This window comes from Prionailurus viverrinus, chromosome B1 (genome assembly GCF_022837055.1).
Source record: "Prionailurus viverrinus isolate Anna chromosome B1, UM_Priviv_1.0, whole genome shotgun sequence".
Lineage (NCBI taxonomy): Eukaryota > Metazoa > Chordata > Mammalia > Carnivora > Felidae > Prionailurus > Prionailurus viverrinus.
Genome location: NC_062564.1, coordinates 133,865,558 through 133,891,702, shown reverse-complemented (window position 1 = coordinate 133,891,702; position 26,145 = coordinate 133,865,558). Strand labels below are relative to the sequence as shown.

At 39.0% G+C, this 26,145-nt stretch overlaps 1 protein-coding gene across 4 annotated transcripts in view; it reads right to left on the bottom strand.

The window, feature by feature from the left end:
• SPARCL1 (SPARC like 1) overlaps positions 1-25,140 on the bottom strand; it is a 50,579-nt gene extending 25,439 nt beyond the window's left edge. Inside the window, exons 1-2 of one of the 4 annotated variants that reach the window (XM_047855146.1) lie at positions 24,745-25,140; positions 9,396-9,450 (exon numbers count right to left, since the gene is read on the bottom strand). In XM_047855146.1, coding sequence (XP_047711102.1) covers positions 9,396-9,429 — 34 coding nt within the window. In that variant the 5' untranslated portion in view covers positions 9,430-9,450; positions 24,745-25,140. Of the gene's footprint in view, positions 1-9,382; positions 9,451-9,594; positions 9,600-24,744 lie in introns of those variants that run through there. The other 3 variants (XM_047855147.1, XM_047855150.1, XM_047855149.1) reach the window with 3 other exon arrangements.
• Positions 25,141-26,145: the final 1,005 nt, after the last annotated feature.

The window sequence follows — 26,145 nt, the reverse complement described above, 5'->3', positions numbered from 1 at the left end:
TAAACAAAGCATTCCAAAATGTTAAGGTTTAAGATTTTGCATACTTAGTAAATACATTTTTTTGTGTTGAGGAAAAAAAGTCTTATCATAGAAAGTTGGTTGGGTTATTTGATATCAAAAGTCCCTTTCAATGCTTTTTTAGTTGAAACAAGGCAAAAACATAGAAATTCAATTTCCTTTGAATGAAGAACATGTTTAAATAAAAATATATAGCAACTCCCTCTACCCCACATTCTAACACTTCAGGGATATTGAAAAACACCTTGGAATCAAAAAAAGCATGTAACTGTCAGGAAAGCTGAACTCTGGCTCTAACACTGTTATTAACTGGCTAAGAGGCCTTGGATAGCTTACCCTTTCTTAGATACAATTTCCTTAAGTGATGAACAATGAAGCAGATGACCTTGATGATCCTTTAGCTTTAGTATTTTATAATTCTAAAATTGAAGATAATTCTATGAATTTCATGAACCATAAACTGCTGCTTTTTTCTGTAAACTACTAAATCCACTGAAAATATATTCATGATTTTATTGTATCAAAATTAAATATATTATATTATGGTATTTACTGCTTTGAGCATATAAGTGGTATCTATTTCCTATCTTTATTATTGATGATAATTTAAAATATTTTATTCTCTCAGTGAATGCTAATGTAAAAAGTCATTGAAAAATGCAGTTTCCTTCCTCCATATTCAGAATTTAGCATTCATTCATTTTATCAGATTTATGAAACTAAATCGTTTATATTTTATTAAAAAAATTAAAAAAAATTTTTAAGGTTTATTCATTTTTTAGAGACAGAGACAGAGCATGAGTTGGGGAGGGGTAGAGAGAGAGGGAGACACAGAATCCGAAGCAAGGCTCCAGGCTCTGAGCTGTCAGCACAGAGCCTGATGCGGGCCTCAAACCCACTTGTGAGATCATGACCTGAGCTGAAGTCGGACGCTCAAACAACTGAGCCACCCAGGTGCCCCTATTTAAAAAATTTTTTTAATGTTTATTTATTTTTGAGAGAGAGAGAGACTGGGAGAGGGTAAGAGAGAGAGGGAGACACAGAATCTGAAGCAGGCTCCAGGTTCTGAGCTGTCAGCACAGAGCACGATGTGGGGCTTGGACCCATGAAACGTGAGATCATTATCTGAGCTGAAGTCAAAAGCTTAACTGACTGAACCACCCAGGCGCCCCTATAATCATCTATATTTTAGATCAGCCTATACTGTTTAATAGAATAGTTTTGGAAAACTGTAAAAATATAAAAGAGTACAGTTTAAAAAAATAGTACATTTAGTGCAGGGATTCTTTATCTTGGCACTGTAAACATTTTGGGTGGGTAATTCTTTGTGGTATGTAGGATGTTTACAGCATCCGTAACTTCTACCCACTAGATACCATAGCAAGTCCCCTCTTCTACCCACTAGATATCATAGCAAGTCCCCTACCTGCCACCAGCTATGACAACCAAAAATGTCTCCAGATATTGCCAAGTATCTCCTGACGATAAAATTGCCCTGACTGAGAACTACTAGTTTAGTAGAAGGGGAATGGTGCTTTGGTGCTTTGCCGACTATGTGATCTTTGGCAAATTACTTAAGCCTCTAAGCCTCAGATTCCCCATCTAGAAAGGGGATAATGTCTGTGATGGTTAATTTTATGTGACAACTTGACTGGGCTGCAGGATGTCCAGATATGCCGTTAAACATTATTCCTGGGTATGCCTGTGAGGTTGTTTCCAGGAGATATTGGCATGTCTATAGTATATCTATAGCATATCTATAGCAGATTTATAGCATAGATCTATAGCATATCTATGCTAATACGGCATACGCTATCTAATTCAGTTTTGTGAAGATTAGAAGAAATAATAGTTGTAAAACTGCCTGATACCCAGGACACTCAATACATTTTTATTATTTTTTCTCTCTTCTTTCATAAAAGTCAAATTGTGATTCTTTTTATTTTTGAAGGAAATAAATTGTTTATTAAACCAAGAACCATAAAATACCCAGGAGTAGACCTAACCAAAGATGTGAAAGATCTGTATGCTGAGAACTATAGAAAGCTGATGAAGGAAATTGAAGAAGGTACAAAGAAATGGAAAAACATTCCATGCTCAAAGATTGGAAGAATAAATATTGTTAAAATGCCAATACTGCCCAAAGCAATCTACACATTCAAATTGTGAATCTTGAATAAAAAACTCAGAGCCTCAGAAAATAATATAAGTTTTGCTGTGAGGTCAGAATATTTTTCCAGTGGAATATTTAAAGTCTCTTTTGCCTACACATTTACCAAAGTTCCTTTTAACTTCAGTTTTTCCTACATTCATCACAAATGACAATGAAATTAGGCTAAGAGACTGTTACCACATTTTCTTATAAATAATAGCAACATAAAGAGTAAGTAAGAATCATCAAAAGTGTTGTGGGTTTCAAGACTAATTTCCTTTGATTTTAGTTTTTATAGCAATATGTATAGTTAAATTAGAGAAAACATTGCCCTTTAACTTGATCATAGGATCTCATAAATTCCCTTCACTTTCTTGAATCTAATGCAGCTGAATGAATCAAGAAGAAACACATGTCCAGTTGGCCATAATGTGCATCACTCATTCACTCTTTTATCCATTAAGTGCTTACTAAACACTGCCTAAGCACAAGGCCACATAGTTGTTGTTTTTTTTTTAATGTTTATTTATTTTTGAGAGAGAGAGAGAGAGAGAGAGAGAGAGAGAGCAAGCAGGGGAAGGGCAGAGAGAGAGGGAGACAGAATCCCAAGCAGGCTCCATACCATCAGCACAGTGCCTGATGCAGGGCTTGAACCCACGAACCATGAGATCATGACCTGAGCCCAAACCAAGAGTTGGATGCTTAACCGACAGAGCCAACCAGGCACCTGTTTTTTTTTTTTTTTATGTTTATTTTTGAGAGACAGAGAGAGATAGATATCGAGTGGGAGAGGGGCACAGAGAGAAAAAGAGAGAGAGAGAGAGAGAGAGAGAGAGAGAGAGAGAGAGAGAGAGAGAGAGAGAATCTGAAGCAGAATCCAGGCTCTGAGCTGTCAGCACAGAGCCTGCCGCAGGGCTTGAACCCACAAACCATGAAATCATGACCGGAGCCAAAGTTGGATGCTCAACAGCCTGAGCCACCCAGGTGCCCCTACAAGGCTACAAAGTTTCTGTTTGAAGACTTAAAAAGGAGGAAATCAAGGAAATCAATGATTTAGTATAGTGTGATGTCTACCTAATGCAACAGAAACAGAGATAAGAAGCATTTAAAATTAGATAGTTAATATTACTAACATTTACTAAGTCTTAGGTGCTAAGTTACAGACACTGCTCTGAGGGCTTTGCACATAATACCTCTTTAATCTTCACAATGATCTTATGAAATAGCATTTTGTTTTCATCATGTTTCCATCATAAGGTTAAATAACATGTTCATGGTTACACAAGTGGCAGAGCCATATTTGAGACCTGGCTGTTTTATGTCTGTGTTCTTAACTACTATGCTAATTTGCTCTTCTATAGAAAAAGCTTTCAGAGAAAGTAATTCTTGACCTGATATTTGGAAAACCAATCAGTGGTAGTTTGCTGTCTCAAAGATGGAAAGAACCCGGAGAGTCGAAACAGTATAGATGAAGGTCCAGGGACATAAGATAGCAAACATTTGAGTCACTAGGGTGTTAATAGGGGAAGTAGAAGGAGATAAGGCTCAGAAACAAGGCAAATCTTTGTGCTTTAAACAAGGAATTCCAATTAAAAAGCTATGAAGTCTCAATGGATGACTGTAAGCTGGGGAGTGGTATAATCAGGTTTGTATGTTAAAAAGGGAGACAGACCAATGTGGAGACAGACCAGTACAAAGACTTACTAAAATGAAATTGCAATATCACAGTGAGAAGTGGACAGACCTTTAAATTTTGGCTGTGGTCTTGGAAATGGAGAAGGGATAGATCCAGCTTGTACTGTCTTGTGAGAGCCAACTGTTAAATTTCTAGGAGTACTGGGAACTATTAAACAAAGCCACCACTAAAAATTACATTATATACACTTAATTATATTAAAAACAAAGGAAATAAATATTCAAAACTCATCACTTCATACTCATTTTACTACATTTTGCTGTTACTTACTCTCAAGGTTATTTATGCCTGTTATATCTGTAGGTGGAAATATTTTATAATGTGTGCTACCATGCATCTCTTCCCAGTTCTGTTCAGTGATGTCATGTCTGACATCAGTAGCTTGAAAACAGCCATGGTGGGATGATTACAACATGAAAATCATCAAATGCCACCCAACAACCTCTCTATCCCCACCCCATCCTGCCCAAAGCTGGTTATTAAACATTTACCACTGGAGACTTCTGAGAACTATTTAAAGGCAGAACAGATAAGCATTAATGACCAATTGGACACTGTGGGAAGAAGAGAAGGAAAAGTCTTGGGTTATCACATTTATAATTTGGGTAGCTGGGTAAATTTATCACCAAGCTAAGGGATTATAAGAGAAGGATCTGGTTTTATTTTTGTTTTTTAACTTTTTAATGTTTATTTATTTGAGAGAGAGAGAGAGAGAGAGAGAGAGAGAGCGAGCATGAGTAGGGGAGGGGCAGAGAGAGAGGGAGACACAGAATCCAAAGAAGGCTTTGGGCTCTGAGCTGTCAGCACAGAGCCCAACATGGGACTTGAACGTACAGACTGGGAGATCATGACCTGAGCTGAAGTCAGAGGCTTAACTGACTGAGCCACCCAGATGCCCTGGGGAGGAGAAGGATCTGGCTTTAGAAGAAAGATGATGAATTAGTTTCAGACTCATTGCATTTGAGTAGAGACATACTTGGATAAATAGGTGTGGAGGTAAGCATAGAGCTTGGGGCTAAAGTAGAGTTTTCGATGCTATTACTATCAGAAACCATACAGTGAGTAGAGCAGAGGGCAGGAGCCACAACCCTGGTGAGTAAAGACCATTAGGTAACATTAGAGGATTAGAAAAGGTAAAGGTACAAAGGATGAGGGAAAGGAGAGTCACATAAGAAAAAGAAAGTATTAAATGTCATAGAGAGGTCAAAGTAAACAAGGCCAGTGAATTATCCATTGCCTTTGCAAATACAGAAGTTATTGGAGAGTGGAGGGAGAATAAGTTTGGTGCAATAGTGTTGGTACAGGCCAGTCTGCAGTGACTGGAGACTGTATAGACAGTGATGTGATGAAGACAATGAATGTAGACTACTTGTTTAAGATGGTTGGCTGTGAAAGGAAGGTAAGATGGTAGCTAAGGGGGGACATGTGGTCACAGGAAATTTTTATTTGTATTTAAATGTGGTCGTTAAAGCATTTTCTATGCTGAGGGGAAAGCATAAGTAACGAATGAGAAGAAAAAGGGAGAAAGGAGATTTGCTAAACAATGATAACCCCAGTGAACCACAACTTCTGGGCTTTATGCCCTGTGACTTTGGCCTTGGTCTTGTGACTTGTTTCAGCCAATGGAACATTAGCAAACATGATGTCAGCAGAGGTTTAGTAAGTACTGGCATATTGGGATTTGTCTTTCTATGAAAGTCATTTACCATGCTGTAAGACAGTTTGGGCTAGAGACAAGTTTGGACCACTGCATGATAAGTGGCCACATAGAACCCTGGAAAATGACAGACTATCTGGGATGGTTTGGCCCAGCTGAGCTCCCAGCTTGCTGGAGTCATGTGAATGACTCCAGACAAAAATCACCAGAAGAACCACCAGGGTGAGCCCAGTTCAGATTGCAGAATCATGTACAAATAAGGGGATTGTTTTAAGTCATTTAGTTTTGGGTTGGATTATTACGCATTAATTGATAACTGAAATGGAGAAAACAGAGAAGCTGCTCAAGTCACTGTGAAGACAATATTGCACAGTGATTTAAGACACAGGCCTTCTGGGCTCACTACTTAATTTGCATAATCTTGGTTAAATTATTTAGTTTTGGGGTGCCTGGGTGGCTCGGTCAGTTGAGCATCCAACTTCAGCTCAGGTCATGATTTCAAGCCCCACATCAGGCTTGCTGCTGTCAGTCTGTCAGTGCAGAGCCCACTTTGGATCCTCTGTCCCCCCTCTCTTTTTGCCCCTCTCCTGCTTGTGCGCACATGTGCGTGTGTTCTCTCTCGAAAAATAAATAAAACATTAAAAAAATTTAGCTTTTTTGAGTCTCAGTTCTTCATCTGTACAACGATGAAGTGAGATGACAGAATCTCAGGAAGCCTTTGATAAATATTTGCTGGTCTAATATTAAAGCACAGGTGGAAGGTTTAATTTTGAAGAGAAGAGGGATTCTTTGTTCTTTCAGACAGAAGGGAGGAAGGCTTAACTATAAGGATATATTGAGGCAAGGCCCCAGGAATTCATGAAGTTGGACTTAGCTATACCTTTTTTACATTTATATAACATTTCACGGTGATAAAGTACTTTCTTTATACTCTCTTCATTTGATCCAATAAAGAAAGGAAGTAGACAACATTTAACTATAAAGAACCAGAAGCTTAAAGAATCTGAATTACTTTGCTAAATGCAAGGCTTAAGAGGTGAGCAAGGACATTTGCAATGACACGGGTGGAGCTAGAGTGTATCATGCTAAGCAAAATAAGTCGGAGAAAGAGAAATACCATATGATTTCATTTATGTGGAATTTAAGAAACATGAACATGGGATAAGGGGGCAAAATAGAAGGAAGCAAACCACAAGAGACTCTTAATTATACAGAACTGAGGGTTGATGGGGGGAGGTGGGTAGGGACTGGGCTAAATGGGTGATGGGTACTAAGGGGGGCACATATGAGCACTGGGGTGTTGTATGTAAATGATTAATCACTAAATTCTACGCCTGACACCAAATTTACCATATATGTTAACTAATTAGAATTTAAATAAAACTTCAAAAAAAAAAGAGGTGAACAATTAGAATGCACTGCTTTGGACTCTGAATTCAAGATTCTCAAATGGCTGCGGAACTGGCTGCAGACAAGAAATCAGAGATTCGGGCATTGCGCCCTGGCTCTGCCAAGTACTAAATACTACTTTTGAGCAAATTACTTAATCTCTCCAAACTTCATGTATAGAATGAAAATAACAATTCCCTGCAATGTCAAAGAGAGCCATTGAGGGGCACCTGGGTGGCTCAGTCGGTTAAGCATCTGACTCTTGATTTTGGCTCAGGTCACAATGCCACGGTTTATGAGTTCAAGCTCCGTGTCGGACAGCACGAAGTCTGCTTGAAATTCTCTCTCTCTCTCTCTCTCTCTCTCTCTCTCTCTCTCTCTCAATAAACAAACAACTTAAAAAAATGGGAATCATTGAGGTGGAGAAGCTGTTTGCAAACTCTGAAGTAACAGGCACATGTAAGTAATTATTATTTCCATTGCCCTGCCTTGTGCATCTCATCAATAATATTATAGTCGTTTATGTCTTCTATTAAGTATGACATAAAGGAAATGAATCTTCAGTGTTCCTTTGCTTTTTCCCTCCATTGTTCCCTGTCTTCTTCTCCTTGGTGATCTCAAACTGCCCAGGAGACCTAGTTCCAAACATGTTTATGTTTAGTTCACTCATTAAAAACAAAAACAAACCTGTCCTATATAACACATATTTAAATTCTAGTTTTCGGGGCGCCTGGGTGGCGCAGTCGGTTAAGCGTCCGACTTCAGCCAGGTCACGATCTCCCGGTCCGTGAGTTCGAGCCCCGCGTCAGGCTCTGGGCTGATGGCTCAGAGCCTGGAGCCTGTGTCCGATTCTGTGTCTCCCTCTCTCTCTGCCCCTCCCCCATTCGTGCTCTGTCTCTCTCTGTCCCAAAAATAAATAAAAAACGTTGAAAAAAAAATTAAAAAAAAAAAATTCTAGTTTTCTACATGCTTCTAATCCATACTTAGGAGAAAAGGATATTCCTGAACTAATGTCTTCCTAGCCTCAGGTAAGAGGTATTTTCACATTGGCTTTAGCCCATAGGAGGCTACCACAGTGCTGAAAATCTTGGCATAGCTGTGGGAAGACGTAATAAGACTTGGAGTGAGTATAGAGTTTGTCACATGACCTCTGTCAGCCAACTGTGCAGGTTTTTTGACCATCAACTCAACATCTCCTATGTGATCCCTGATTATTGACTGTGTCCAGGATGGAACTATTTTTTAAGGGTCTCATGTTTATTTCCATCCTGAAAAAACAAAATATGAAGACAGAATATAGCTGTGTCATTTAGAATGACCAAAGTGGGAAATCACCCTGAATTTTCACTTTTTTGTTTTGTTTTGTTTTGTTTTAAAGTAGGCTTCACATCCAGCGTGGAGCCCAATGTGGGGCTTGAACTCACTACCTGAGATCAACAGCACTCAACAGACTGAGCTACCCAGGCACCATTCAAATTTTCACTTACAAAGCAGATAACAGTGTTATCTTCTAAAGACTGGACCTCGTGGAACAATCTAGTATCCAGGATGTAGAAGGCCTCGAGTTCTTGTGCTGTGTCCTATGTTGTCCTTCAGACCAGTCTCTGGGCATTTTTGTCTCACTGAGCTAATTGTATTTGCCACACACTGATCAAAATAATTTCACAGCCTTTAGCTTATTTTAAGAACTGAACAAATGTGCTGATTTGTATAAATAAGACAGAATAGAGAACTTTCCTGGAAAATGAGAGATATTTTGAAAATAACTGTCACACTGAAGACTACAGGGAGGCTTAATTAGCTGATGCTTGCAAAGTACTTTGAAAATGAAATTCATGATGTCCTTGCTAAGTATGATGAATACCATTTAATCTTGGATAAGTAAAAAGTCACATATTTTGAGGCATTCAAATTTGGTGTGCACTGTCTACAAAATGCAGAATGTCCTTTTTGTAGAAAGAACAAATAAAACTCTTGGTGAAAAATGAAGAAATGAGACAAATTTTTGAATACAAAGTTATTAGTCTTGAAGACTTAAATATGGAGTGTTGATGTGAAATTAGATCGTTATTTAGCCCAACTGAATGAGTCTATCCAGAGACATTGGCATGGCTGAAAGAACACTGGTATAGAATTGGAATCTAAGTTCCAGACCTGAACTGCATCTGCCAGCCAAGAGACTTTTTTTATTTTAATTTTTTTAATGTTTTTATTTATTTTTGAGATACAGAGAGACAGAGCATGAGCAGGGGAGGGGCAGAGAGAGAGGGAGACACAGAATCCAAAGCAGGCTCCATGCTCTGAGCTGTCAGCATAGAGCTTGATGTGGAGCTCAAACTCATGGACTGTGAGATCATGACCTGAGCCGAAGTTGGACGCTTAAATGACTGAGCCACCCAGGCGCCCCACCAAGAGACTTTTTGTCAAGTCACTGGTTTCTTCATCTACAAAGTAGGAAAAATTATAGTACCTTTCCTATTTACCTTCTAGGGTTGTTTTGAGACCCAATGTGACCATATAGTCATTTGATGATTTCACCTGTAAAAAATGAAATGAAGGGTATCATTTCTTTACAACATTCATGAGGGAAAAATGGCTTAATAACTCCAATAATTAATGCTTCACCGAGACTTTAACTCATCCCTTTAGAGTTCTTAAGTGTTTTCTTTCTTTCCTTTGTACCACTGTTTCTTTTCATGGGTCTGAAGAGGTTAGAGATGAGAGGTGATAAGGAACTTTGAGGCGAGCCTTTTTCCTCTGTTAGGAGCAGAGTGTCTCATTACCAAACTTTCAGGAGAACCTCATTTGGAATTTTAAAAGATGATAGCTAGACTGCATTTTATAGGAATGGCCTTTCTGGGGAAATGTAGGATTTGACATTTCATATGCCTGAAGTTCTTCTACTGGCCAGCCCATGCAGCATGGAAACAAACAGCCAGATGAAAGAAACATTTAGCACGGCAGAAACAGGTCTCCCCATTAAGAACCAAATATCCATGAATGTCAACAGCTTACATGGGTAGCTGTTTTAAGACCATTTCTACCATTTCTTATTTAATACACATAAACATTACAGTACAGTGAAGATGACTGTAAATTCTTTGCTGTTCCTCCTGTAAAGAGGTGGAATCTAATTCTCTTCCTCTTAAATCTGGACTGACTTTAGTTACTTGACCATATGATTGAGGCAGAAGTGATGTCTGAGGACTCTGGAGTTTGGCTCATAAGAAGCTTTGGCATTTTGACCTAGATCTCTGGGATATTTGTTTTGGGAGGCCTGATCTTCTTTGTAGGAAACTCGATCCACCGAAGACACTGTTCAATGGTGCCTGCAGATTACAGCTTTCCATCTGTCTTTGCAAAGGCATAGCATATGTGAGCACAGCCACCTTGGACCCTCCAGAGTAGTTCATTTGCTATTTCAGTACCTCTGAGTGACCTGCCCAAACTCCACACCCACACAAGCTTGAGACATTATGAAATGGTTATTGTTTTAAGTCACTAAGTGTGCAAGCAGCAATACATAATCGGAATATTAAATATCTTGAGTGAAATAGCACTCAGGTATAGTCAGTAGTAGTAGCATCACTTATCTTCACCCAAATATAGTTTTATTGAAAAAGTAGGCTTTGGGGCATCTGGGTGGCTCAATTGGTTAAGCATCCAATTTCAACTCAGGCCATAATCTCGAGGTTCATGAGTTTGAGCCCCACCATTGTGCTCTGTGCTAATAGCTCAGAGCCTGGAGCCTACTTCAGATTCTGCATCCCCCTCTCTCTGCCCATCCCCTGCTCGCTCTCTCTCAAAAATAAACATTAAAAAAAAAGAAAAAGTAGATTTTTATCATTGACTATTATATATAATAATATACTAGCTTTTATTTTTTGAGATTTTACTATATGCCAGGTACTACACTAAACGTTTCATCTATGAATCATCCATGTATTTGTACCTATTGCTTCACCTCTACCTCAAGGCATATCCATTCAGTGACAGCTTCCTGAGCTCTGGACCACTGTGACCAGTCATGGATGAGGAAGACGGAATTATTTTTCAGGGACATTCTCAAAGATTTCTCTCTCTCTCCAGCTCAGGAGAAATGAGTACATTCTCCCTCTTCTATAATGTGTAACTGAAAGATTACTTTAATTATTATCTAGAGGATCTCACAGGCTTATCTTAGGCAAGGCTGTGCCATAGCCATGTTTCCACACCTCTTCATCATTCCTCTCAGATCTCCTCATCTGATTGTACCACTCATCACTCACTAATCTCACTGGGTCTCATAACTCTGTATAGGATGGAGCCATGGAGGCTGTGCTCTTTTCTTTTCCTCAGGCATTTGCCAGCCCTTCTGAAAGTTTCCACTGTTGCCTATGTTAAAAATGATTCCAACAGGCTAAGAGAGCATGAAGATCTGAGCAAACATGGTGTCTTTTTTTTTTTAAGATTTTATTTTTAGGTAATCTCTACACTCACATGTGGGGCTCAAACTCAACAACCCCAAGATCAAGAGTCACACACTCCACTGACTTGATGCCATTGTAAACATGGTATCTTGAAATCAGTTACAGGTTTTTACTGACCTATAAACAAGGTCAAGTCTTTTTTATTTTTTTGAGAGGCAGAGAATGTGTGCAGGGAAGGGGCAGAGGGAGAAAGAATCTTAAGCAGGCTCCTTGCCCAGCGTGGAGACTAACATGGAGCTTGAGCTGAAATCAAGAGCTGGGTGCTTAACTGACTGCACCCAGGTGCCCCAAGGTCAAGTCTTCTGACTTTAGTAAATCTTAGGCTATGATTCCTCTGGTTCCTATCATATCATATAGATGATATATATAACTGAAGCTGAATCAAGTATAGTAAAAATGCTTTGCTTTTGGAGCTGTTTGAGAATGGTGTAGTGGGAGAAAATATTTTGGCCATATTTATTTTTCTTTGCTCAGATAATATTATGATAAATGTCTTTTTATTTCTTCTCTGTGCATGTAGGGTTTTCTCATACTTATTTTTTTCCTGCCCTCATCTTTTTGTATATCATTTGGGGTAATAGATACTTGAGTGTGGCCAGAGGTGGATATACTACAAAGCTAAGAAGCTTAAGCTTTAGAGCTCCTCACTTGAATGGGCTCCTTACAAAGTCCTACACTTAATTTTGATTTTTCTATTTGGAAAAAGAAGTCCCCACACATACAGCAAACTTTTGGTTCACAAATTCTGAATCTACTCCTGAGTATGACTTACCTGAAGGCTTGGGGCATTTGTCATATTGCAGACTTAATAACATCCGAATGGTTTGCTTCATGTTGTTAATGGCATGACAATTCACCTTTTGAAGCCTAGCCCATGATGTGATCAGACATATTATTCCTATTCTTTTTCTGCCTTTAGTTCTTTTCTCTACCCGTCCCCCCTCCTCCCAGTTTATTTTATTCCCTACGTCCCTGGAATTATTTTCCCCTGAATGCCAGGTTCTTAACTTTCTGCTCTGACTATTCTTATTTGAATTTCCCTTATTAGTTAAACTCTACCAGGATAATATAAAACCTCTTTGGATTCAATGGAAAATGTCTCCCTTTTGTTAATAGAGTAAGTTGGTTGTTAAGCTCTGCTAGTTGGGAGAGGAATTTCAAGTGCTTTCAGCTTTGTGAATGTACCAAGAACTATTCACTGGGGTAGTTCTCTTCCAGGATTAAGAAAAACAGTAAATCATACCTAAGAGCAGTTCCAAGTAGCCTCATTCTCATGGTGTTGGGATCTGCTGGGGAACAATGGTGGGCTTTGATGAGTAGTTCTTGTGTGAACCACTAATGAAAGCACTCACTCCAAGTAGAAGTCCCTCCAGGATTCAGCACATGGTTGAAGCTTCTCATGTGCTTTGGCGAGGTCCAACACATTAAACAGGGAGAACAATTGCTTGCCCCAGTGGTGCAATGTTATTCATTACCTGTCTTCTCTGAAAGAAGCAGATACAATAACCCTAATGAATTTTATGGTTGAGATTTGAGGAATTCTTTGAAAATAGGGTGAAAAACCAAAGCATATTTAGGCCTTAAGAGAGGAAGCTCCAAAAGATTCATTTAAGCAAGGAGAGGACACAGCTGGTCTACAGCTGTTTTCTACCTCTCCCACACTGGGAAAAGATTCTTTCCCCCCAGAATCTAGAAACCTTCCATTTGTTCCTCCAGATGCACACCATCTCCACTCTCCACTCTTCTCCACCCTGAGCTATCCCAGGGCCTGTGAATTGCATCATCAGGTTCTCTTGCCTGATGGTTTCTGTTGGGTACAGCCAGTGGAGTGCACTGCAGGAGAAATTTGGGCGAAGGAGGAGAGCAAAATCAAGGTATACATTTTCTCAGTGCCCTCTCTGTGACTATGTCCCTCTCCTGAAGGTCATAGCCCCTCTCACCTCTCAGTGATCCTCTCCATGCAGCATTTTCTGTCTGGGTTCAGAAAATGCTCTCTCCCATGGTATGAACAAATTTAGTTCTTATCAGTCTGTTCTTAGAACCCCTTGCAGGTTCTCTATACCCTGCCCACACCTTGATAAATAATCCCATTATACATTTTCTCAAGTCCCCAAATTCAATTTTTTTGGCCTGGATCTGTCATTTCCTTCCTGAAACCTTGACCACACAACACTTGATTCAAAATTTAGGATTCATGGGTTTGGATATTTTCAGATCCTTTGCCAACAAAGCTGCCTCCTGCTCCCCAGTGCTGCCCTGTTTCAAGTCTGTCCAACAGTTGCTGTGGGGATCCACTTGGAACTTTTGTTGGTATGAAGATTATTCGATGCAAAGGGCATTTGAGATTAAACAGATGCAGAAAGAAACCTTCTTGGAGCTTCCTTTATCTGACCAAAAGCAGAAACTTCTGAGAAATGAGACATTGCCATGAATTCCCTCTTGAGGGCAGATTGTACTCCCAGGAGAGAGACCAAGAGTAAACCTACCACAAATTCCTCTCCAGGAGAGTTTTGTGGCCACTTATACTTGTATAAACAAACATTTTCACAAAGTTTCTTATCTCCAGTTTGTTCTAAAAACCCTTGTCTTTGCTAAAAAATCTTTTGTCCTTCTCACAGATGCTGTTTCTTCCCCTACTCCTTCCTTTCCCCTTTGAAGTTAGCTATCTATATAAACCTTAAACTTGACCTGCTTAAGGAGCTAGCTACTTTTGTTGGCTTCTGTGTGCATATGAATGAACTTTTTTCTGTTAATCTGTCTTTTGTCAGTTTAATTTGCAGACCCCAAATACTGAATATAAGAGGGTGAGGAAAAGCTTTTTCCTCCTCTACATTGCCTTAGCTGGGGCACATATTTCTTTTTCTTTATGTTTATTATTGTTAATTTTTGAAGTAAGCTTCATGTCCAGTAGGCTTCAATCCAGTCAGCTTCATGCCCAGTGTGGACACTTAACCAACTGAATCACCCAGGAATCGCCATGTTTTTCTCTTTAAATGTAGCATAGCAGTCCTCATCTTTGGAGAGAACCCAAAGCTACAAGGTATTCAAATGTGATCAGCACTCAATAAAGATGATTTTGCTGATAAAATCACAAATTTTGAAGGGTGAATCAAGGAGTTTTAGAAACAAATATGGACAACTAGGTCTGGGAATACCTATGGTTTTTTCACTTTATAGTCCTCTCCCATTTTTCTTGTCATGCAATCTCTAGAACGTTGACACCAGGATTAATCTGAAACCTTAGAAAGTAAGTTAGTCCTTCTGCTCTTTTCCCCTCCATTATGCAGTCTTTTCTATGCCAAAGGAAATCCAACTCATTAGTTCAGTCTGACTAAACATTTTAAACACTGTTCTAAAACCATTGTTTTTGGGTGGTTAGTCCTGGAACATGTAGAAATTTGCCTAATCAAGAGTAGTCTAATTAGCCAAATTGAAACAAAGTTGTATTTTGGATGAATAATACTGTACAAGGGAATCTGTTGTTAATTCTTTTTGGACAATGACTATTTTTGGTTTCATGGCACTAAAAATGTACACACCACATTCAATAACTAGGCTACAGATCTTTAGAGCTATGAGCCCTATTATCATGATGCTGGGAAGTGTGAGGTGAGTCAGCCACCTCCAGCCATGACTATAACCTCAAACCTTACTGTGGCCACCATCCAAACACAGAGGATTTGAGAAAAATAAAACAAAGAACCAAACATATAGTAAACATAGGCTAGATTTTTGCCCGTTACCTTGTGGGAAAGAAAAGAAGTCAATCATACCCAGAACTCAGACTATAGTAACCTTGTATGTTTCTACCCAGAGTATTTTTCAAATTATAAGAAAACATTTGCTTTTGAAATCAATCACTTTAAATTGTTTTCAGATTACAAGGGGACATCAATCAGTTGATTTTATCAGTGAGCTAATGCTGTACTCCTTCCCTGCCCCCATACCTAAGAAGCTACTAAAATGCAAGATCACTGGGAGTACCAAGGTTTAAACCAAAAGCGTTCTTAGTTTAAAACAAAAGCCTGTAGTATGTCCCTTTACCTATATTTTAGGAAATTACTGAAAAGTTTTCCTGGAAAGAGTTTAACTTGCACTCCACTGTGAGGTCCTTGAAGGCTACTATTATGTGTTAAAATTGGGGATCAAAAAAGAAAAAGAGAGGGAAAGAAGACACTTGGGGTTCAGCATTTGTGTTTTGATTCTTCTGAATTCCAACAGAATGATGCATTGATTTAGAGTTAGCTCAAAGTTGTTTGGTCCTCAATGAAAGGTTGAGAAAACCCTCTGAACTAATGGCTTGAGAGTTAAAAATGATCCAGTGGGCTAAGAGAGCATGAAGATCTGAGTAAACATGTGTCTTAAAACCAGTTAGACGTTTTCACTGACCTACAATTACATATATATGTGTATGTATGTGTATGTGTATATATATATATATATATATATACACATACACATACATACACATATAGAGAGAGAGAGTGAGAGCGAGAGTGAGAGAGAGAGAGAGAGAGAGAGGGAATAGATGATTAGGTAACTGAGGTTGAATCAAGTATAGTAAAAATGTTTTGCTTTCAGAGGTATTTGAGAATCTTTAAATGGTGGATTTTATACTTCTTTATGTACTTATATTAACTTTATGGGTGTAGCACTTTATCTGAACCTAGGATGAACTTTATCCTGTTAAAAAAACCCACTACTCCATACATATCTGATTAAAAACCTATTAGATAACTGGATGCTCCTTCTAAATTGCCCATGTTTTTGGATAAGCTGAAAACCTGGATTTTATACATATTCTGTGACTACAGTGATTGTGTAGACTGATAGATATTCGAATGTGGTTAAATTTTATTGTTTCAGCAATTATAGACTTATGCCAGGTACTTGTAAAATAGTATTTTCACAAATGACTATTTTGAGAACTGTCTCTGTTTATCTCATTCAGGTTTCAGGAATTTGGGTGACACTTCTGTAAGCAGCGCTGCAGTTTCTCATTATCCTCAAGTGAGCAGGTGGCTGACAGGGTGGCATAGGAGGTCAAAGATGTCAGGAACAGATTATAGGAGGATATTAGATTAAATAATTCACTACTTTTTTTGTTGTTGTTCATTTAACATATTCCAAATTCAATAAAAAAAAAGTCATCTTGCTGATGATGAGGGACCATAAGGCAAGCAGAGGGCAAAGCACAAGCTAGCACCAATTCCAACCCCTTCCCCCCCACAGGGTGGGATGTATGCTACATTCTTCAGGCACTCCTGGCTGCCCAAGGACAAAGGAAAGGGAAAGAATACCAATGGTTAACTGATAGAGGTCACAATCATGCAGGACAGGAGTCTCTATCAGTTTACAAATATCTTAGTGAATTATAAGAAAAAGGCAATCTTATCAATAGCTTAACTTCCAGAAACCTATAGACTCAGTTTCCTGGAGCCCTTAATATCACCCTCCCCTCTATAGTGACTCGGGGAGCAAAAACAAGAAGGAAATGGCAGGTAAAATGAAATTTCCTCATAACCTGCAGCCCACTGACAAATACTTGAGGCAAATACAGAGTATAACATTTCTCCAGGAACCCCCTACCATCTTAATGATAAAGCTTTGCTAGAGGGAAAACAACCGCAGCTCGACAATAGCAAGGCCTCAGGTATCTTAGGAGTTCTCTTTAGCATATCAAAGTCCCTCTGGAGGCCTCCCTTTTGCCTTTACCTCTCACAACTCCACAGTATATAACCAGTCACTCCTCACAACCCCCGTGCAGCTCTTTCTGCCCATGGGTCCTGTCCCTGTGCTTTAATAAAATCACCTTTTTGTACCAAAGATGTCTCAAGAATTCTTTCTTGGCCATTGGCTCTGAACTCTCATCACTCCAAAACCCCATCACTGAATCAAAAATATGTGTCTGGAGAGAGGCTCAAAATTTGCTTTGGTCAACTAATGGATGCTTGAGAAAATTCCCAGAAACTTCAGCATCAGATATGAAAATATTTTTCCTTCTTATGAGAATGGGAGTAGTAATAGATTATGACCACTGTTCCTACTCAAGCAAGTGAAGGTCACTGCAACCTTTCTGCATAGTTGCCTAAGAGAAAGCAGAACACAGTCATACCCGCTGCTTGAAGCCCCTTTATTTGGCTTCCTTTTGTATCAAAAGGATTGGCTTTCACCATGGGAGAGGTTGTAATTGGATTTTACCATGAAAGGAGGTTGTAATTAGATTTCTCAGCAGGTCTACAAGCTCCCTCCCTGGAAAAACAAGGAAAAGGGCCTGGTTATCCTTTCCTCTAGCTGGGAAGGTAGCCCAGCTAAGCTTGAAGGCATTAGTGAAAGGCACAGGCAAAGTAGGCCATGTGTGTATCATCCAACCCCATATGATGGAGCGAAGACCTGTCTGGCCTCTAAGACCAGTGTTTGGTCCTTTAGATTGAGGGTGGAAAGCAGTGCATGCGACAGGTAAATATTGCTTGGACACTGCATTTGGTGTGGAACATTTCTAAAAGGAACCCTCTGACACTCGGTCTATCTTTTGATGTCCTGCGATTTCTATCTCCCAGAGAAAGGAAGGGCACCTAAAGTCTGGCACTCCCGAGAATATCATCCTCCATCTAGATTTAAGAGTGAACTTACACAAACTTACCAGAATATATTTTGGGTACTCTGATTCGTTTTGAGTTCTTACCTGTAATTGGTTGCATTTCAGTTTCTAGGGTATTTTCTAGAAGTTTAAATTAGAGTAAGATTGGGTCAGAGTAGATTTTTGTATTTGATTTCTTTTTAGTTTCTAAAGTTTTTTAGAACACTAAATAAATTTATTACTTTAAAGCACTAATTTAAATTTAAACTTAAAAAGCTAAGTCTTCTTTTCGAAGTTCTGCTGTCATCTTGCTGCTTAAATCTACCTACTGTAACCATTTTTCTCCACCTGGCACTTCTCGTGTCACTACCTCTTCTTTTTATATCTCTTCTCTTTTCTTTTCTCTTAAGCATTAACAAGCTCTCTGACCAATGAACTAGTGTAAACAGCTATCCATTCCTCTAAAAGGAGGAACAGGCTTGGAGTCTATTCTTTTCTAGCTCTTCTATTGGTTATGTAAATGACTCCTTGGAAATGTTAGTGCTGGGAGTTATTGTTTGAAGTCTTTTTAACTGAACTTCCCTCTTGTTGCCTGGAGTTACCCAGGCAGCTGAACTGCCCCCTTTCTCCCTAGATGTTGGCTTCTTCTTAGGCATTCCCAGCCAAACTTACAAGTCTTCCTCCTTCCCTTCTAGGCCAAGGAAACTAAACAAACGTTGCTTCAACACTTTTGGTTTTCAAGGCAGATTATGATTACTTGATCTGTTCATCTTACCTTGTCTAAAGTCCAACAAACTGAGAAAGACACACCATATACCCTAGAAAAAGGAGAGGTTTGCATTGACCATTTTCCCTATTTTTCTTCTTACTATTGGCATATCATTTCTTAGAGTATGCACATCCATGCTTCTAAATAAGGCTAGGTATATCTTCTGTTGGATTCATTTATATCAGAGGAAGCCTGTAGGCTGCTATTTTTAGTAATTATTTTAACTGTGGAAAAATTTCCTTTCAGGGAAATGTAGTAAACAAAATGATTATCATGGTTATTTCATAATCAATCACAAACAGATCATTTTCCTTCACCCTGTCTTTACATAATAGTCAAAGCTTTTGTTATTAGAGAGCAAACCCTTTAGTCACATTTTGGCTAACATATACATATTGTTACCCGATCCAGAGTTAACACTGATGCTTCAGGGCTTTTAAAGTATTAATGAGTCTCTTAGGAGAGCTCTGTAGCTTGACATTAAAGTCATCTGAAGGATTAAAAAAGATGTTCTTCTATTTTGAGTTCTCTGCTGAGTCACCATCTGACATCAAGGTGACCCAGCCCGGTGAATGATAAAGATTTTCTGGAGCTTTGACCTTCAACTCACCGTCATCCTTCCTAACCAAACCTACTACAGTCATGTGGGGCCAAGTGAGGGATAAACACGGTTTATGTCAGTTGGGGCACTGAGTCCAACCTGGTTTTGACAAGAGTTCAACATGAATCAAGCAGATAATAAAAATGCTTAGTGATCAGGGAAGAGGGTATTGTGGAGAGTTGCTTAGGATTTGCATCTCCCATCACTCTGCTCTTTGCTCTCAGAGGAGCTGGCCTTCTCTGTATTCCTCAAATAGACCATGATCTCACTTGCTGCAGGGTCTTTGCACAAGGTGTCACACTGTTAGAATTCTCTTGCCAGCACCCACTTGCCCCAATCACCACACACACACACACACACACACACACACACACACACACACAAGCATACACAAGCACACACAGAGACACCACAGAGTAACATCTATTTAGCCTTCAGATCAAAACAGCCATCAGTGACCTTCGGCAGAGGTCAGGCTCCTTAAACATACTTTCTTAGAACAAAGGTGCTTTACCCTCTTAACACTTATTTCAGCAGATGATTATATACAATACAAATTCAAATATACTGTGACTTTTTCATCCCCCAAATTATGCTATAAGAAAGAGGGATGTGCTTTATATTTTAGTGCTTCCGAGATCTCTCACATTAAAGACCACTGTCTCAATGACTTCATTTTGAACAACAAAGTACTGTTTCAGGAAAACAGCCTGAAATGATCTCAAGCAATGCTTATTTTGGTCATGCTTAAGATGGTCATCTTGACAATAAAAAAGGAGGTAAAGATATTTAAAGCAGATTTAGTAATTATTCGTGAGGTATGACTTCATTATTGCAAGTGTTAAAATCGCAGTTTTAGAAAACCACACTTTACAAACTCAAGTGTTTTCAAATAAGCCTTGAAAGAGGGCTGGAAAAAACAAAGAAGTAATAAATAGAATGAGAATTTATGCTTAGGGATCCAATTTGCAGCATCCACAGATTTTTAAGAAGTGTGTTATAAACAACTTGCGGAGGACTGATGATGCATTAGTCTGTACTAGATAATTACAGAGTGGATTCAGTGAGTAGATCTTAGGTATCCTCTAAGTACATATTACAATTTACTACCCGTTTGTGCATTTAGGTTGGCCAAGGACTTTGGCTGAGAGTCTTGTCATTAGAAAAATAAAGATGGCTTTGTATTCAAGGTCACCTTATGTTTGCGCATAAGCACTTTTTATTAATGTGATGATTTACTTAATGACAGTCTCCCTAACTACACAGTAAGTGCCACTAGAGCACAGCCCTCTCTATATTTACTCCTGCAGCATCTCTGGCATTTCTCATGGTATAGAACATTGAAATGCATGAGTCGTTCAAGACATAAGATTATTTATTGACATAATTGCATGGTCTGGAAAACACTGGAGAGACTAAAACACTAAGATGCTTTAATGCAAAGCATCTTAATAAAAGATGTTTTAATAACCTTTTACTGTAAATCAAGATGAGAATTTTCTTTATAAATGTAAAAACTCTTATTTATTTTTCTTTAGAAATTCAATGGTTCACATTTATACAATGATAATTCTGACACCTATATTCATTACAGTTTACTCATTGGGAAATTCCAAGTTCAAAACAGCTAGCTCTGGGGCACGTGGGTGGCTCAGTCAGTTGAGCTGACTCTGATTTCAGCTAAGGGTCTTGGGATCAAGCCCTGCATTGGGCTCCATGCTGAGCGGGAAGCAGAGCCTGCACTCCCTCTCCCCTCTCTTTGCCCAAGCTCTCTCTTAAAAAAAAAAAAAGCTATTTCCATCAAAGGTGGACATAGCGATGACAAGTATTAAAAGACTATTAAAAGTATTACAGAGTATGAAAAGAACTACTACTTATTGAGCACTTACACATCATTTCAGTTAATCTGACAATGAATTAGCTGTTACCCCCATTTAACAAATAAGGGATATAGGGGCCTGGCAAGCCTAATAGCTAACCTTGACCACTGGTCACATACTGTAATGAGAGCCTTACACTATCTCATTCAATCTCCACAACAATTTCATGACTATTCTTATCTCTGTTTGCAGATGAGAAGACAGAGGCAAAGAGTGTGTAAGGTAAAACACTAGAGAGTGCCCGGATGCAAGTCCTGGTAGACGCCCCAGAATCCCCCTGGATAACCACTGTACTGTGGTGCATTGCGAAGATGGGAGGAGCCGGCAGGAACTCGGAAAATGGATTTATTCTGGGCTGTGCAGTATGTGCTTTGAAGTGAGGTTATTTCTATCTCTCTTCCTTTGCCTTCCCAGTAGTTCTCCCCCCCGCACTCCAGAGTAAACTGGTCACTGTTTTAGTAGCTTTCTTGTTCATTTTCTTAACACCTATTCATCGAATCTCTAAAGAAAACATTTAGCTACTCCAATTGGTGTACATAGTTGGTTGCATAATAGGAAGGAAACAAGCCAAGACTGGAGACTTCATTTCTAAAGAAGGATTTTAGAGCAGACTAAGAGTTATTTCACAGAGTGGGTCATGAAACTCAGTCTCTCTATACCCTTTCATCGCTATGACGACAGGCTGCTCCTGCTACATGTAGCCAGAAAAAGCAGCTGACATTTCAATGCTAGGAGCACAGGGGGAGAGGTTTACAAAAACAAAAAACAAAACCCAAACCCTTTCGTTTGAATTTCAGTTAGAAAGGACAAAATACCCCTGGAGCAAGTCAAAACCCCTATTCTTGCCTTTAGAAAAGATAAGAAAGGAGAAATGTTGGGGGCCTTCTCCCCTGTCCAACTAGGCCAATAAAACAGAATCAACTGCAAAGCAGCATTTCATCTCACTCTCTTAATGGCAATCTGAAACAGAAAACTCCCTTTGGTTTCATTTGACTTGGTCCTTAAGAAGAAACTAATTGATGAAGCAGTAAAGACTCACAGTAATAAATACTTCATGTTGAGCACCGCCCCCCCCCCCCAGGGGAGTACAGTAGATTCAGATTTATTTTTCCATTCCTTTGGATAAAAAAAAAAGACAATTCAAAGAATATTTCCTTCTCAATCCCCAATTCTGTTATCAGAAAAATCATTTCAAGTGTATAACTGAATACTTTCTCACGCTGTGCCACTCTGCCAGGTGCTACACTTGGTATTTTAAAAACATCTCATTTAACTCCTACAACAACTGCATTTGTGGGTATTATTATCACTGCTTGCTTAATAGATGGGTAAACTAAGAAACTTGAGGGAAAACCGAGAGTAAATTCCTTTTTACAGAGTTCCAGTTGGGACACCTAGGTAGGGTGGTGTTTTCATTATTAGCTATGATTAACTGATTGCTTCATATGCACCAGGCATAGGGGTTTTCTTGACTTAATTATCATAACAAATCTCTGAAATGGCAAATAATTTTATGATCCTCATTTCCACAGATGAGGGGACTGAGGCTCAAAGACCCATTTGTCCAAAGTCACAGATCCTGGTAAAGCCCAGGTATAAGCCACGTCTGTGTGTTTCCAGAATTCATGATCTTACTTTATTACACCATCTCCTACAATTATTAGAGACCGCACATTCTGTCCCCCAGAGTTCTGTGTACCTTTTGATGCCCAACACAAAAACCAGGCCCAGGTGGTATTACCAGTGCAAGCTCAGCCTTTGGCAGAAGATGCCCTGTGGGCCTTGTGTGAACCAGAGCCCAGCTTAGCTGGGCATCTCTTGGGCAGCCAGGTCTACTGGGGAAGTTCTCCTGGATTTATGGGGCCCCTTTCCCCTTCACTGAAGGCTGTTCCAGAAGGAAATGTAAAGGAAAAGGGCATCTGAAGTCTTTTAACAGCAGTTGTTTATGTTTTTCTTGGTGGAAAAAGCATAAACAAACAAATGTTTGTATACTGTTATTAAATGGAATAAAAATAATAGTCAAGAGAAAATGAAATAAATAGTGTTCTGGAGTTGTCTAGAGACATCACTGTTCATTTCATTCTTGTCATCACTATTTTTATGTAGTTGATAGTGAAGTTGCACATGAGAAAGTACTGGGGATTGAACCCCAAAAGACCTGGAGAAGAAACCTCAGGAATTGCTAAATAGGTGCACAGAAATTCCATAAAAGGAAAAAGGCAAGATTCATGAATAACATGTACGCATTCTTTTTAAAAACTTGGGAAGTAGCATTAGTTGATTGGATGGTAAGTAGATGAAACAGACTGATTGCTCTTCTTTGCTAGATCTGGTTGAATGAATAGAAATATAAACTTAAATCTTTCCTAAGAGGGGTGTCCTTTTTTTAAACAGTCATGGTTAACAATAGTCACTACCACCAAAGTTTAGATGAATAAGCTCCGAACTCAAAAAAAGTTGGTATCCAAGAGAGAGGGGAGAATTTATTAAAAAGATTTTTGCTGAGTTGGATCGAGTGAACATTTCTATTCAGTGCAGTCAGGCAGTGGGCCAGAGGAAAGCTCAGACACAATGCCAAGGTGACATATTTAACCTCTTTGCAGATTAAAGGCAGTGCAAAAGAGACAGTCTTTCCTCAGTACCGCTTGGTTATAGTATCAACAGCACCCATCTACAGTTGAAAGGATGGTTTTCTCCTGCAGGGGGACCTCTAATACCTAGGAGGAATGAGTGAGCACGACGTACATTATTGTTTTATTCTAGTAGAGCCAGAATGATAATACCGTATGATATAGGATTTGCCATAATCTCCTCAGCTCTCTGGTTTCCCTACCTCCTTCCCTCCCCAAGTAGGACATCATCAGGAATTAGAGAAATTTTATGTGTGTGCACCTTAAAAAACAATGGAGGGAGACAAGAGACAGCTAGTCATAAAAGTATAAAAGGGAATTAGGAAAGGAATAATAGTCATAATAACTAAAAAACAATAAAAGAAGATTATAGTAGTGCAGCAATTTTCCTGCCTTTTGGAAAAGCAAAATGTTCCATGTCTATATTGCTGGTAGGTACACACTGGGACAGTGGTGGTGATGAAATAATTTCAGATAATTTAAACATGGAAAACATACATGTTACTTTGATTTGAAAGTTCTTTTTTAAACTACTTCCCTTATGATTTACTTAATATACTCAGTAAAATATTTTTATAAAACACATTTCCAGATTCAGACTTCACCAAGATCTGAATGCTAATCTGGCCAACAACAGTTCTACATTTGTGCTCTTGCTCTTCATTAAAACCATCATTTATTACTACTAACTATATAATCTTGAAGAAGAAAAGGAAACATGAATACAAGAGTTAAAATTTCTTACTAAGTAGCTTTTCTGTAAATCACACAAAAGTTTGTTTGTTTTTTTTTTGTAAATAAATGGCTTTGTCCTAGGAAAAAAATATTAGACATCTTCATTGGATCATGCAGCGTAGTATAACAAATGCCATTAGATGATACAGTAAACTTATTAAAATTTACCTTCAGGTAGGTGGCTGGACCCAGAGCCTCGATACAAAATTGCAGTTGAATCCTCTCTTTGCACACAGCCAAGAAATAAAAGTTTGACAAATACCCAATACACTTTAAAAAATCTCTTCCCTCATTAGCTCTGCTTCTCTGCCCAGACACACATTCGAGTCTGTTGGAGTTGAAATTCTGCTGCTCTGTCAACTAGTCAGGGTCTGAGGTGACAGACAAATGTGGAGGTTGGCACTGGGGGTATTTCAGGCTGTCATCGTTTTTGTTGCAGATTCCTGCAGTTCTCCGGCAGGCTGGCCTCTCCGAGGGCGCGAGGAGCTTTCCAGGCAGTGCAAGCCAACAGGGAAAGAGCTCATTCTGCCAGAGAGACTATGGGGTTAACAGTCCTCCCCTCAAGCTCTTGTTCTCAGAAGCTAATAACTTGGCCAGAAGAGAAGCACGTGGCTCTTCATGCTTTTTTTTCTCCCCCTTTTTCAAACAACTCTAAAAGCAAGCAGGATCCCTTTTTTGGGGATTTTTTATTTTAAGACTTTGAAAAGAAACTCTACTGTTGTTTCTTAAAGGAAATTGAGGGGGGGTTAAGGAAGGGGAGAAGAATAATTGCAGCAGATGCATTTTTAAATTTTTTAATTGGAAACTGTCTCACGAATATACTCTTGATTTTAATCAAAGCAGGGTACTTCAGATACTTCAAACTTTCTTTAAATGACCTTCAGGGATTTATGTATATATGAAGCATCACTCATTCATATTATAGATCACTTGTATGCTGATTCAGAAACCTTTGCGGTTCACAGATTATTATTCTCCCCACACAACTCCCTACTAACCGCCCCCCCCCCCCATATAATGACTGATCTGTTAAGAAACTTTCTCATGAAATAGCCTGGCGTTATGCATTTATTTTTGACTTGGCATTCTGGTTGTTTGTTTGTGTCTAATCTGTTCTACTGCTACTCTCACATTTATTGTACATTTATTATGTGTCAGACACTGTGCTAACAGTTTGTTATGTGCATTATTTCAGTTGAGTCTCACACGTTTATATGAGGTGAGTATGCTCCCATTTGAGGGTGGTGTAGTATTAAGTGGTAAAGTCTGCATGTTTTGAGGGCACACAGCTTGAGTTTACATCCTGGCTTCACCACTTCCCAACTATATGACCTGGGACAAATTATGTAACCTCTCAAAGCTTCAGTATCCTTATCTATAAGATGGGGGATACAAATATGGGGATGAGAATAATATCTATCTCAGGCAGTTGTTCTGAGTTTTAGGTAAATACAAATGCACAGAACACCTCCTGTCACCCAGCAGATGCTCAAATGTTAACTATTGTGGTTTATAGGAGGAAACCTAGGCTTAGTAGCTGAGTGATTTTTCCAGAGTCTCCAGCTCGTA